The sequence below is a fragment of the Herpailurus yagouaroundi genome, unplaced genomic scaffold (genome assembly GCF_014898765.1).
Source record: "Herpailurus yagouaroundi ecotype Mexico unplaced genomic scaffold, PumYag 196, whole genome shotgun sequence".
Lineage (NCBI taxonomy): Eukaryota > Metazoa > Chordata > Mammalia > Carnivora > Felidae > Herpailurus > Herpailurus yagouaroundi.
In genome coordinates this window covers 29,948,931-29,961,295 of record NW_024412427.1, presented here as the reverse complement: position 1 = coordinate 29,961,295, position 12,365 = coordinate 29,948,931, and the positions used below count along the sequence as shown (strand labels likewise).

Genomic DNA, 12,365 nt, shown 5'->3' with positions numbered 1-12,365 from the left:
CTGAGATGGTGATTCTTATGAAATGATTTATCGAGGGAGGGCTGTCAGACGAAACCTGGAAGGGAGGGGGAAGCAGAGAGGTGGTCTCATGGGGAGTCTGGCCTCAGCCCGGTCCCACGGGGGTTCTGGAGTGTGAATGGCACTATAGGCCAGTGGCGGGCACTTTTTTTTTTTTTTAATTTTTTTTTTCCCAACGTTTATTTATTTTTGGGACAGAGAGAGACAGAGCATGAACGGGGGAGGGGGAGATAGAGAGGGAGACACAGAATCGGAAACAGGCTCCAGGCTCTGAGCCATCAGCCCAGATCCTGACGCGGGGCTTGAACTCCCGGACCGCGAGATCGTGACCTGGCTGAAGTCGGTCGCTTAACCGACTGCGCCACCCAGGCGCCCTGTGTGGCGGGCACTTTTATGTCAGACATTGGCTGAGGGCTGCCTTTCCTCTTGGCTGAGATGTCAATTGCCCAGTGCCCATTCCTTGGAGAAGGGGACAGCCGGGAGCTGGTAGCTACCCACACACATGATAGATGCAGAATGAAGCACTAGCTCAGAAAAGGGGGTCAGCGTAGGGGACCAGCAGTATCCACTACGCACATAGTGGAGGAAACCATGCTATTTAAGTGGGGTTGACAGGACCACTGAGGCCAGCATGGGAGATTATGGTCAGAATGGAGAGAGGGAGCCATGAGCTTTAAAGAAACGAACGCACATCTAGTTCACAGCCTGTGAAAAACATCATGGGCCTGTTTTTAGAGAAGATTCTTTTGGATTTGTTTAAGTGTTTAGGTTGAGCCAGCTGGGATGCCTCCTAAGAATGGCCATCCATGGAAGGAAATGGTTTGCTTTTGGTGGGGGAGATCTATATTCTAGAATAAAACATAATAGCCGGTATTTGCATGTGCCAGACTCCGCACCAAGTGCCCACCCTCACTACTCCTGAACCGGCAGCACCGGCACCACCTGGGAGCCTGCTGGGAAGGCAGAACCACATTGAGGGCTACGGCGAGTCAGGTGTGGTCTGGGCATTGTTTACTGCTCCCAACAGGTGCACCAGGCTCTTCTGACAAGTACAGCCTTTATTGAAAGTATTCTATTTTTCTTGTTCGGAAAATGGCTACTCATTCTGTAAAAGTCCCCAACCAATGTAGACCAGAAAGTATGAGCCACTATAAGCAGCTTGAAAAGGACACAGGCATCCGTGGGGTCTCCAGCGCAGCCTTTGTGGAGGGGGGGTGGGGTGGTGGTGCCATGGCGTATTACCCATGTTGATTATAACTTTATGACTCGAATGAAGGAGTCCGTTCAAGGCACCTGTCGTTCCTGTGGAAGCTTCTGAGTTCCAGGGAGAGGAGCAAAGGAATTTAGATTCTCGAGGTCAGGGAAGTGGGGAGGGGGGCACTGGCCAAAGCTGCAGTATCTGCCCCACCCCTTGGGACGCCCTCTGGCCTTATCTTCCAATCAGACCACATTGAGAGGGACTGGAAGGCAAACAAATCCCATCTTGATTGCAGAAGAGGAAACAATGGTGTCTTTGTTTGGAGCCTACAGGGAAGGATTGACTAGTTGGGAAAAATGCAGATTGGGAGAAGTTTGGAGTGGGGCTGATGGCTGCCAAAGAATAAAGTCAACTCCACCCCTAGGGAGTTGAATGCTGTCCTGTGGGATCACCTCTTTCGTTCATCAGACTGTCTGCTTTATTTTATTTTGACTTACATTTTAGCTAAAAAAAAGTAATACGAAAGGGAACAAAAAATGAAAGGAAAAAAGTCAGCCTTCCTCCCCCTTCCAAGCCCCAGTTCCACACCTGAAAGCAAACCACCATTTCACTTCCAAGTTTTTAACACACATAACTTTTTTCATGCCCTATATATCTTGGACACTGTTTCATATATCTGCACAGGTAGACATACCTTAACTGTCTTTAATAGTTATCAGAGCATTTTTAAATACAAGATGAAGGGGCGCCCAAGTGGCTCAGTCAGTTAAGCGTCTGATTCTTCATTTCAGCTCAGGTCATGAGCTCATGGTTTGTGTGTTTGAGCCCCATGTCGGGCCCTGCACTGACAGTGCAGAGCCTGCTTGGGATTCTCTGTCCCTCCCCCTCCCCCACTCGTGCTGTCTCTGTCTCTTTCAAAATAAATAAATAAAGTTAAAAAATAAATATGAGATTTTGACATAATTTCAAATACGGAGGCACCATCAACAAACACCATCTCAAAGTTTCCTTCCTTTCCTTTCTTCCTTCCCTTTTTCTCTTTCTCTCCTCTCCTTTCCTTTCCTTTCCTTTCCTCTTTTTTCTTTTCTTTTCTTTCCTCCCTCCCTGCCTTCCTTTGTTTCTTTTCTCTCTTCCTTCATTCCTTTTCTTTCTTTCTTTCTTTCTTCCTCTTCCTTTCTTTTTTTTTTTTTTTAATTTTTTTTTCAACGTTTTTTAATTTATTTTTGGGACAGAGAGAGACAGAGCATGAACGGGGGAGGGGCAGAGAGAGAGGGAGACACAGAATCGGAAACAGGCTCCAGGCTCCGAGCCATCAGCCCAGAGCCTGACGCGGGGCTCGAACCCACGGACCGCGAGATCGTGACCTGGCTGAAGTCGGACGCTTAACCGACTGCGCCACCCAGGCGCCCCTCCTTTCTTTTTTAAATGTCAGACTGCCATCGATATTCTTGTACATCCTTTGTCTACCTGTGTGAGTCTTTCTGTAGATAGTTTCCCTAATGTGGGCCAAAGGGTAGACGATGTTACAATATTTTGTGGTCATTACCACACTGCCTCCAGAGGAGGTTGCCCTAGATATCCACTCCCACAAGTTCATGTTTATATAAAGTTCAATAACGGAGCACTTAGCTACAGCAAGGACAGCAAGCAGAAAGCACCAGTAGCACAGAATTTTCTTTGGAGATGTGTGATGCAAACCTTTATTTTAGTAATAGGAATAGAAAATTTGGGGCACCTGGATGGCTCAGTTGGTTAAGCATCTGACTCTTGATTTCAGCTCAGGTCATGATCTTATGATTTGTGGGTTCGAGCCCTGTGTCGAGCTCTGTGCTGACAATATGGCACCTGTTTGGCCTTCTCTTTCTCTTCCTCTTTGTCTGCCCCTTACTCTTGCTCTCTTTCTCTCTCAAAAACAAACAAATAAATAAATAGGAAATTTGAAGAGAGGAAACCATTTTGGATAACCCAATGAAGTAGTTTTTGGATGAGGTAATAGAAGCCTTACAGCACAACCTTCGAAAAGGTGACAGTGAAGGAGGTCTCTCTGCATGCTTCTTCTGCACCAGACACCTAATGCCCACATTTAAAAAAAAATTGTCTCTTTTTAAAAATTTTTTTCTTTTCTTTTCATTTTTTAAGTATAATTTATTGACAAATTGGTTTCCACGCAACACCCAGTGCTCATCCCAACAAGTGCCCTCCTCAATGCCCATCACCCACTTTCCCCTCTCCCCCCACCCCATCCCCTTTTTTTCAAACCACTGTAAGATAAACAATACATTCCAAAGTGCTTGCAAATAGAAAAAGTGTATATACCTGTATATATATATATATATACATATATATATATATATATATATGGACTGTGTGTGTGTGTGTATATATATGTACAGCGTATAGACAAATACTACATATGTGCCCACCAGCCAGTTAATGAGTAGAGCATATTTGTGTTCTCTTGAGCTGTATTGTAAACTCTTGAAGCTGTATCCTACCGAGTACTTAATGTTAATATGTTAATACGCACCAGGCCCTTTGCATGTGATGTCTTGATTAATCCTCAGAGCAGCTTAACAAGGGGGTATGAATGTTATCCCCATTTTATAGGTGGAGAAACTGAGGCTCGGTGGGATTCGGCCATCTCTCATGGGCTCACATAATGAGTAGTAGATGTGTGGCCTTGGACTCTTGCTGTGTGGGTGTTAGTGAGTTACTGACGTCTGGAGCAGGCATGGTGTTTTCTAGTTCTGATATCTCATTCCAGACATGAACAAGGTTGGCCTTTGCTCCAGAGCACTAAGGTGGGTGAGGCCCTAAAGTCAGGGGGCACTTAGCATCAGTCCCCCTTGCCCAGGGGTCCTCTCTGGCCACCTTCGTTGCTCAGCCACCCCCACCGCACCAAGTTCACGGGGGGTGGGGGCTCCAGGAGGAAGGGGTTTGTTCCCAAGCCTTAAAAGGGTCACCCAGGGGCTGCTGCATAACAGTGTCAGTGAGTGAGGGATGAGTTTGGTGTTTGCACAGAGGGGGGGAGGAGCAGGTGTGCAAAAGTCAGAACTGCCCTAACTAGAGCTTTCGGCACCTGCTGTCTTCCATCCATCTCCGTGTCTGTGAGTCACCGGTCCTCCGATCTAGGCTCACGTCCCACCCTCCCTGGGAAAATTCCACCACAGTGGCCATCCCCATTTTCTCTGTCATCTGGGCGATGTAGGACTCTGCAGTCTGTAGCCTTTGCTGTCCAGACCTTTCTGGGTGTTCTGCCCGTGGAAGGTGCTCGGTGACCTGTTGGATGCAGGGCAAGGAGACCGGTTCCTGGCACTCTCACCTCTGCCAGGGGGCAGGGATCAGGCGAAACCCTGGTCGGCAGCCACTTCAGATCACCTTTTTGGGTCACCGCTGGGGCTAGGCCTCCTAGAGCAGGACTGGAAGAATCTGTCCTTTCCCCGGGGCCCAGGAGCTTGCCTGTGGTAAGTGTGCTCCCCTTTCCACGTATTTAGTTTGGATGTTTTAACACAGTAGTGGGTTGAGTAACTGGTCTCTGGGTGAATTTCTGTTGTGATGAGCTATAGGTTTGAAATCAGGTTGGCTGCTTGATCTGCCAGCTGCTGTCCCGGCCCAGAAGGCCTGATGAAACACAAAGCCCTCTATGGCACAAGCATGAAACCCCAAACAGCCCTATTCCTTAACTTTGTAGAAGACTAGCTCGGAGGAAGTAACCTCTGTGACTCCTCCTTCACCATGATGGTAGGGGTTCATTCATTCATTTGTTGAAAAATTATTTGCTGAGCACCTATTATGTTCCAAATGGCAAGGATTATGAAGGAATTTCTTAACTTCTGGCAGTTTTTCTAGAATGTGTGGAATATAACATAGGCTTGCACTCTGCTTGAGGAGACTGGAGTAACAGCTCACCATTGCATTGACCCCACAGTTTTTTCACAGGAGTGTTCTAGGATATGCTTCATGAAAGGGATTTGGTTCATTCAAGTGCTTGGATGGGGGTGGGGGAGACTTTTTTTCCATTTCAACTTACTTTAATCTCCTTCAACTTCCATTTCAACTTCCGTTATCATCTGTGCACTTCATGAACAGGAAGGGGCTCTCTCAGCCCCCTCCACAAGCCACCATTAAAGAAGTGGGGACATTTAGCCTTGAAGAGAAAATACTGGGGGGAGGGCAGCTTTCAGACACCCAAAGTGCAGTCCTGACGCCTAATTTGGTAGAATTTGCCTAGGAAGCTGTCTGGTCTTGGACTTCGGTTTGTTGGGGGTTTTTGTTTTTGTTTTTGTTTTTGTTTTTTTTTTTTTGTTTTTTTTTTTATTTTTTTTCCCAACGTTTTTATTTATTTTTGGGACAGAGAGAGACAGAGCATGAACGGGGGAGGGGCAGAGAGAGAGGGAGACACAGAATCGGAAACAGGCTCCAGGCTCTGAGCCATCAGCCCAGAGCCCGACGCGGGGCTCGAACTCACGGACCGCGAGATCGTGACCTGGTTGAAGTCGGACGCTTAACCGACTGCGCCACCCAGGCGCCCCTGTTGGGGGTTTTTGGATTATGTGTTCAATCTCCTTGCAATTTTCTGTTTCTTCCTGCTTCTGTTTTGGTCATGCCTAATTTGGCGTGGCTTGGGAGCTGTGACTCCCTGAGAGATCCCAGTGCAGGCAGCTTCAGCATCACTTGGGAACGCGTTAGAAGTGCGTTCCTACCCCAGAACCAGAAACACCAGCAGTGGGGCCAGGAATCTGTGTTGTGACAAGCCCCCTAGGTTTGAGGACCACTGCTCCACGTTCAATTCAGTCTGGGATGGGTCCTGGGACTCTGCATTTCCAGCAAGCTCTCAGGTAATGTGATTTGACTGTCGGTCCGGGAAGCGCACGTTGGAACCCTGTTGTACAAGGCAGTCTGTCTCTGGCTTGGGAAAGATAGCATTTGGGTATAGCTGTCCAACAGCACACCATGGTGCTGTTGAAAAGGAGTGAAGCTGAACAGTAAGCACCAGCATGGGAAAATCCTCATGATGATTGGGAAGCTAAAAAAGTGGATTTTGAAAATATCTCTGGGTAAGTTTGCTTCCATTAAAGCCAGGGTAGTAAAATCATCATAAATTTCATTTTTGTCTAAAAAAAAATAGTTAAACATTTTAAAACGTGAGTTTTAATACAGCTACTTTTCAATTTTTTAGTATTTTTCTTCAACAATTAGAACATTATGGGGAAAAGAATAACCAGTTAAAAAATACACAAAAACACCTACATAGGGCTCACAACTTCCTTTTGCCTCCGGGTCCTGTACAGCATTGTTGGGTCTTGTCCCTGTTTAGGATTTTGATAACTTGTTCATATGGATTTTTTTAAATGTGTTTTGGTTTTTGAAATATTACCTTTTTTAAATATTTGTTTTGAGAGAGAGAGCGCATGCAAGCACCTGTGTGAGCAGGAGAAGGGCGGAGGAGCTGGGGGGGTGGGGCGGGGGGGGGAGAGAATCCCAAGCAGGCTCTTGCTCAGTGTGAGCCCCACACAAGGCTCAGTCTCACAAATGAGAGATCGTGACCTGAGCTGAAATCAAGAGTCAGACGCTCAATGGACTGAGCCACCCAGATGCCCCGAAATATTATTTTATCTTGACTGATGAGTTTTTGGCATCTTAAATTTGGCATCTGAGGCTTTGGGGGTTCCTATAGGAGATAGCTCTGCTAACCTCTGGGCTCTAAGATTGTCTGACTGTAGTGGCCGCCCTCTGTGTTCCACGTACCCCTAGCACGATGCGCGCCCTCTCCCGGGCTTCCAGGTTGTGTTACACTGTGCTTCCTTTACAACCAGGATCTCCTCCTTTAGAGCCTAAGTTGGGCCCGCCCTTACCGCTGCTTGTGTGACATTCCAACCTCACATTCAGGATGAGTGCTCTTGGTGGAAATAGGAAGGCCTGTGCTTTGATGAGGCTGAGCTCCCTGGTGTATATGGCACCTGTGAGCTCTCCATCCAGAAGGCGAGCCCCACTAAGATTAGCCCGGTTCTAAGGCCAGCATGAGATCCAATTTGGAAATGCTTTCATACCTATAGCAGATGCCACCCATGTCCAGCCCACGCCCCTGGCTCCTGCCTTTTCTGGGCACACCTATCCACGTAGCAACTGCTCACACCTGCAACTCTGCCTGAGGGTGTTCCTGCTGGCACAGGACAGGGAGGGACAATCAGTGCCACCCAGAGGCGGCCCTAGACAGCGCTGCTGGAGGAGGGCTGGGGTGGGGGGTGACTCAGAGGTGAGGGTTCTGCATTGTCCCCTGAGCTTGCCTGGTGCACTTGGACTCTGGCTGCCTGCAGCAGTGACTGCCTTGCTATCCCCACCTTGTAGGGCTCCTTCCTGTCCCTCGCTTCTTCACTCACCTACAGGTGCTACTGGAATCTTTGTCACCGGGTCTGTTTCCAGGAAAACTGCAACTAGAATAAAAACAAGGTTTACTTTGCCCACTATAAAATCAAAACATTGAAGCATACAAGTGGGAAGACTAAAGCTCTTCCTCCCAAAGCCACGTGGTGTTTCTTTGCCAAGTTTGCATCCCTTTTTATGTTTGCTCCTGTGGATGTTGTGAACCGTTGTGGACATACTTTGTGTCTTGCCTTAATCGTTTTCCTCATGTTGAATCCCTCCCCATGCTGATTTCCTTTTTCTCCTATTTCTCCTACCCCTCAGCTCCTGGCAACCATTTTTCTACTCTGTTCCTATGCGTTTGACTTTTCCATATAAAAGTGATACCATGCAGTATTTGTCTTTCTGTATGTGGTTTATTTCACATAATGCCCTCATGGTTCATCCACGATGTTGCAAACATCTATCTCCTTCTTTCTCGTGGCTGTGTGATATTCCATTGTATAAATATACCACATTTGTTTTTATCCGTTCATTCGTTAATGGACACCTAGGTTGTTTGCATATCTTGGCCATTGTGAATAATGCTGCAGTGAACCACGGGTGTGCAGGTGTCTCTTTGAGATCCTGTTTTCATTTCCTTTGGATATATATCCTAGAAGTGGGATTGTTGGGTCATAGGGTAGTGCTATTTTTAATTTTTGAGAAACCTCTATACTGGTTTCCATAGTGGCTGTACCCGTTTACGTTTCCATCAACAGTGCACGAATGTTCCCTTTTCTCCACATCCTCAAGGACACTTGTTATCTCTTGTCTTTGATGATAATCATTCTAACAGGTGTGAGGTGATCATTTCAGTGCAGTCGTGATTCACATTTTCCTGCTGATCAATGGCGTCGAGCACCTTGTCATGTCCCTGTTGGTACTTTGCACGCCTTCTTTGGCAAAGGTCTATTCAGTTTCTCTGCCTGTTTTTGAATCAGGTGGTTTGGTTTTCCGCTATCGGGTTGTGCATCTCGATTTTAAATGGCTTCGCGGTTGGGAGGCTGTGGCTTGGCCGTGAACAACTGGTGATGTGTCTGCCCATCGACCTTGCAGGCATTCGCCCCTACAAATGTGACATCTGCAACAAAGCCTTCACCCAGCGCTGCTCCTTGGAGTCCCACCTGAAGAAAATCCACGGGGTGCAGCAACAGTACGCCTACAAGCAACGCCGGGACAAGCTCTACGTCTGTGAGGATTGTGGCTACACGGGCCCCACCCAGGAGGACCTGTACCTGCACGTGAACAGTGCCCACCCGGGCAGCGCCTTTCTCAAAAAGACATCCAAAAAACTAGCGGCTCTTTTGCAAGCCAAGCTGACGTCCACACTCCAGGGGAATGTCACCCTGAGCGAGGAAGAGGAGAAGTGAGGAGGTGCAGGAGGAGGAGCAGGGAGAGACGCTCGAGCTGCCACGCTTACGGGGATTTTTGGTTTTGGAGGGGTCCCCCGCCCCACTGGGCTCAGTTCATCCCTCTGCCCTCCCGGGGCCACAGCAGGGGATCTGTTCCAAGGTTGTCAATGATGATAGTGGTGTCCAGCCCCCTGTAACCCACGTCCTGTTGAACAGTCACATTAACAAAAGTTCGTGGATGGCCACGATCGCCGTGCGGTATTTTTCTTTTTTCCTGTTTTTTTTTTTTTTTTTTTTAAACGATTTTCACATGTGGAGGCAGAGGTGTTCTTAGACTATCATTTTATGGTGCCTTGAAATAAAAGTCCTTCCACCTGAAATGCTACTCAAGCAAGGAAAAGGAATTTTATTATTCTGAAAGAGTTTACAGGAATTATTTTAATGAATGAAATGTTCTTGTGAAACTTCCCTTATAAAAACAAGGCAGGAGAGCATGGAGTTCTAGCTCCCTGTTTAGGGCTTATTGTGGGACATTTGACTTCAGTTTACTTTGGGTGGGTGATTTTGTATTGGTGGGTGGGCTTGAAGAAGCATATCTTGAGCGCTGGGTAGGAGAGCAGATAAATGGGGGCCTCAGGGCTGATGGGCAGACTCCTGGGGTGGACGGGGCAGGGCACTTACGGATGCTTTGGTCACTCTTTGTGGCCGTGGTGTTACTGTGGAGATGCCTCTGGCTTTCTGGGGCTGGGACTTGCTGGCTGCAGGCACTTGTCCTTCCCTTGAGTCTGGCACTGGGGGAGAAGTGGAAAACGCTGGACCGTGAGGAATGCTCGCTGGCCTGGCCCACGTCCTGCTCATTTGGGAGGCATAGCAGTCTCTTTCGAGGCATGTGACTGCTGAGTGCTGTGACCTTTGGCTACCTGTACCTCCTCACCTGGGAGGCCTGGCCCCAGAGGCCCAGGAGGTTAACAATAAAGCCGACCTGAGACCTAGGTAGGGCAGAAGACAGGCAACAGCCCATGGGGGTGAGGGGGCTGGCAAGGTGGTTTCCAGGGTCCTTCTGTGACTGGAGGGCTAGCAGGAAGGGCCCGAACCCTCAGGGCACCATGGTGGCCAAGAGAGAGATTCTCCCCAGTCCTGGAGCTGCCAGCACTGAGGGTTCAACCTTGGCTCCAGGACTGATTGCTGGCATCACGTTGTGTTTCCTAATGCTTGACACAGAGGAGAGAGTCTAGAAAGCTTTTGATTTGCTTTTATCTAGGTAATTTTGACAACAAAAATGAGTATTCCTATAAGGGAATCTCTAAATGAGTAGTTATTTAGGGGCAGCTGGCCTGTGGCACAGAGAATTGTGAACTAGCTGACACGACATTCTCTTTTAGGGATAGATTTTTATTTATTTTTAAACTTTTAAAAAATTTTTAAAAATTTTTAAATAAGCCAACATGGGGCTTAAACTCATGACCCCGAGATCAAGATCTGCAGGCTCTACTGATTGAGTCAGCCAGGAGCCTGGGGCAGATTTTTATTAAACAAAATTCTCTGGGTTGCAAGTGACAGAAACTCAGTTTAAAATGACTTGAACAGGAGCGCCTGGGTGGCTCAGTCGGTTAAGCGTCCGACTTTGGCTCAGGTACGGTCTCACAGTTTGTGAGTTGGAGCCCCGTGTCAGGCTCTGTGCTGACAGCTCGGAGCCTGCAGCCTGCTTCGGATTCTGTGTCTCCTTCTCTCTCTGCCCCTCCGCCACTTGTGCTCTCTCTCTGTCAAAAATAAATAAAATATAAAAAATTTTTTCTTAATGACCTGAACAGAAAAGAGAATGTATTGGCTGATAAGTCTAGGGTTGTCCAGCTTCAGGGGTGGCTGGATCCAGGTGCTTAAATCATGTTATCTTCACTCATCTTTTTCTCTTTTATTGGTTTTCCCACAGGTGACTTTTTTCTCAGGTAGCTTCAAGTGGGGGGGCCCATGGCCACCCTGTGCTCTGGATTTCTGTCCCATAGTGCAGCAGCCCAGAAGAGGGGTTTGTCTTTCAGCCCAAGATCTTGGGCTGGTGCTTCTTGTCTGTGATTGGTCCGATTTGGCTTTCGGGTCCACCCTGGGCGGGTCAGCTATACCTCTGGTCTGGGAATAGGAAAGTGGTTCCCCAGCAGCAGAGCAGGTGCCATGACCAGGGAGGAAATGGATGTTGGGCAGGTTGTTGTCCTAGCTAAGACGGGCACAGCTGCTGTAACAAAGATTCCCTACAAATTCTGGGGCTTAGGGAAGAAGGCAGATCATTTCTCACTTAGCAGCCCTGGATTGGTGGATGGTTTTCCTCTTGCCGTCACTCAGAGACCCGACTTCTTTCCTTTGTTGCTCTGCTGTGCCCTAGGACGTTTTTAACATAATGCCTGGGTGAAACTGGGTCTCTGTGGGTTTGGGCTGTTAGGAGGGTTGTCTTGGTTTGCTTTCTCCGCAGATTCTGAGGCAAGGGTTCAGATTCAAGTCAATGGGTTAGGAGGCGATCCCAGGAAGCATCTGTAGTGGGAGTGGGGAAGTGTGACAGGAAAGAGCAGACAGCCAATAAAGGGAGTTACTGTGGTGGCGCCTGGAGCTTAATCCTAGTGGAGATCTCTAGGAAACAAACAGGACAGATACGTCTCCATGCTGCCTCCCTCGAGAACATAGGAAACTGTTTGTCCACGAACTCCCCATCCCTCTGGATTTAGTTGAGGGTGCTGGCATCGGGGGCATTCATTTCTGGGCCCTTCCAATTTGCCCTGTGCACTGGCCAGGCGTGTTTCCACGTCAGGAAGAGCCCTCAGGTTACAGGGGTTGGCCGTAAGCAGTCTCCAGCACGTAGAGCTGAATGCTGAGGAGACCTGAGGTGGGTGGTGCCGGGTCTGGAACAGGCTTGGAAGGGTCACACCTACTATGTGAAGCTGCTGGCCTGGACACGGCACAGAGCCCTTCCACTCCTGTTCCGGGTTGAGGATTTTGCCATATTTCCTTCTTGGCCATATGCCCTCATATGCTGGGACCCGGGAATGGAACGAGGTGGACGTCTCACAGTCTCTGCTGTGGCAGGCAAAGCCAGCTGACATCCACCTTGGCCTTTGGCCCCCTCCCCCTCCCAGTCCTGTCTGCGTGTCCTGCTCTCAGCCAGTTGTCGGGGAATCCAGCTAATGTGTCCAGGATCACGATTTAGGGGGCACTAGTTCTCAGGCTGGGGGCCTCGGGACCTTAGGTCCATGGATAGTGGGATAGCAGTACATGCGTTATGGTCAATATTTTCTATCCCTCACTGGAAACCACATATGCACTTGTACAAAGTCTCCCCAACAGTCCTTGCTTTGGGTTGGTACTAGGTCAGTACAGTGTGGAAACTCATGCATCTGCTGGTCAGAAGT

General features: G+C 48.3%; 1 protein-coding gene across 6 annotated transcripts in view; it reads left to right on the top strand.

Annotated features, from left to right (window-relative positions):
* OVOL2 (ovo like zinc finger 2) overlaps positions 1-9,353 on the top strand; it is a 31,817-nt gene extending 22,464 nt beyond the window's left edge. For all 6 annotated transcript variants that reach the window (XM_040447785.1, XM_040447784.1, XM_040447786.1 and 3 more), the window contains one exon: positions 8,678-9,353. In XM_040447785.1, the coding sequence (XP_040303719.1) occupies positions 8,678-8,991 (314 nt within the window). In that variant the 3' untranslated portion in view covers positions 8,992-9,353. The remainder of the gene's footprint in view (positions 1-8,677) is intronic.
* The last annotated feature ends 3,012 nt before the right edge of the window (positions 9,354-12,365 follow it).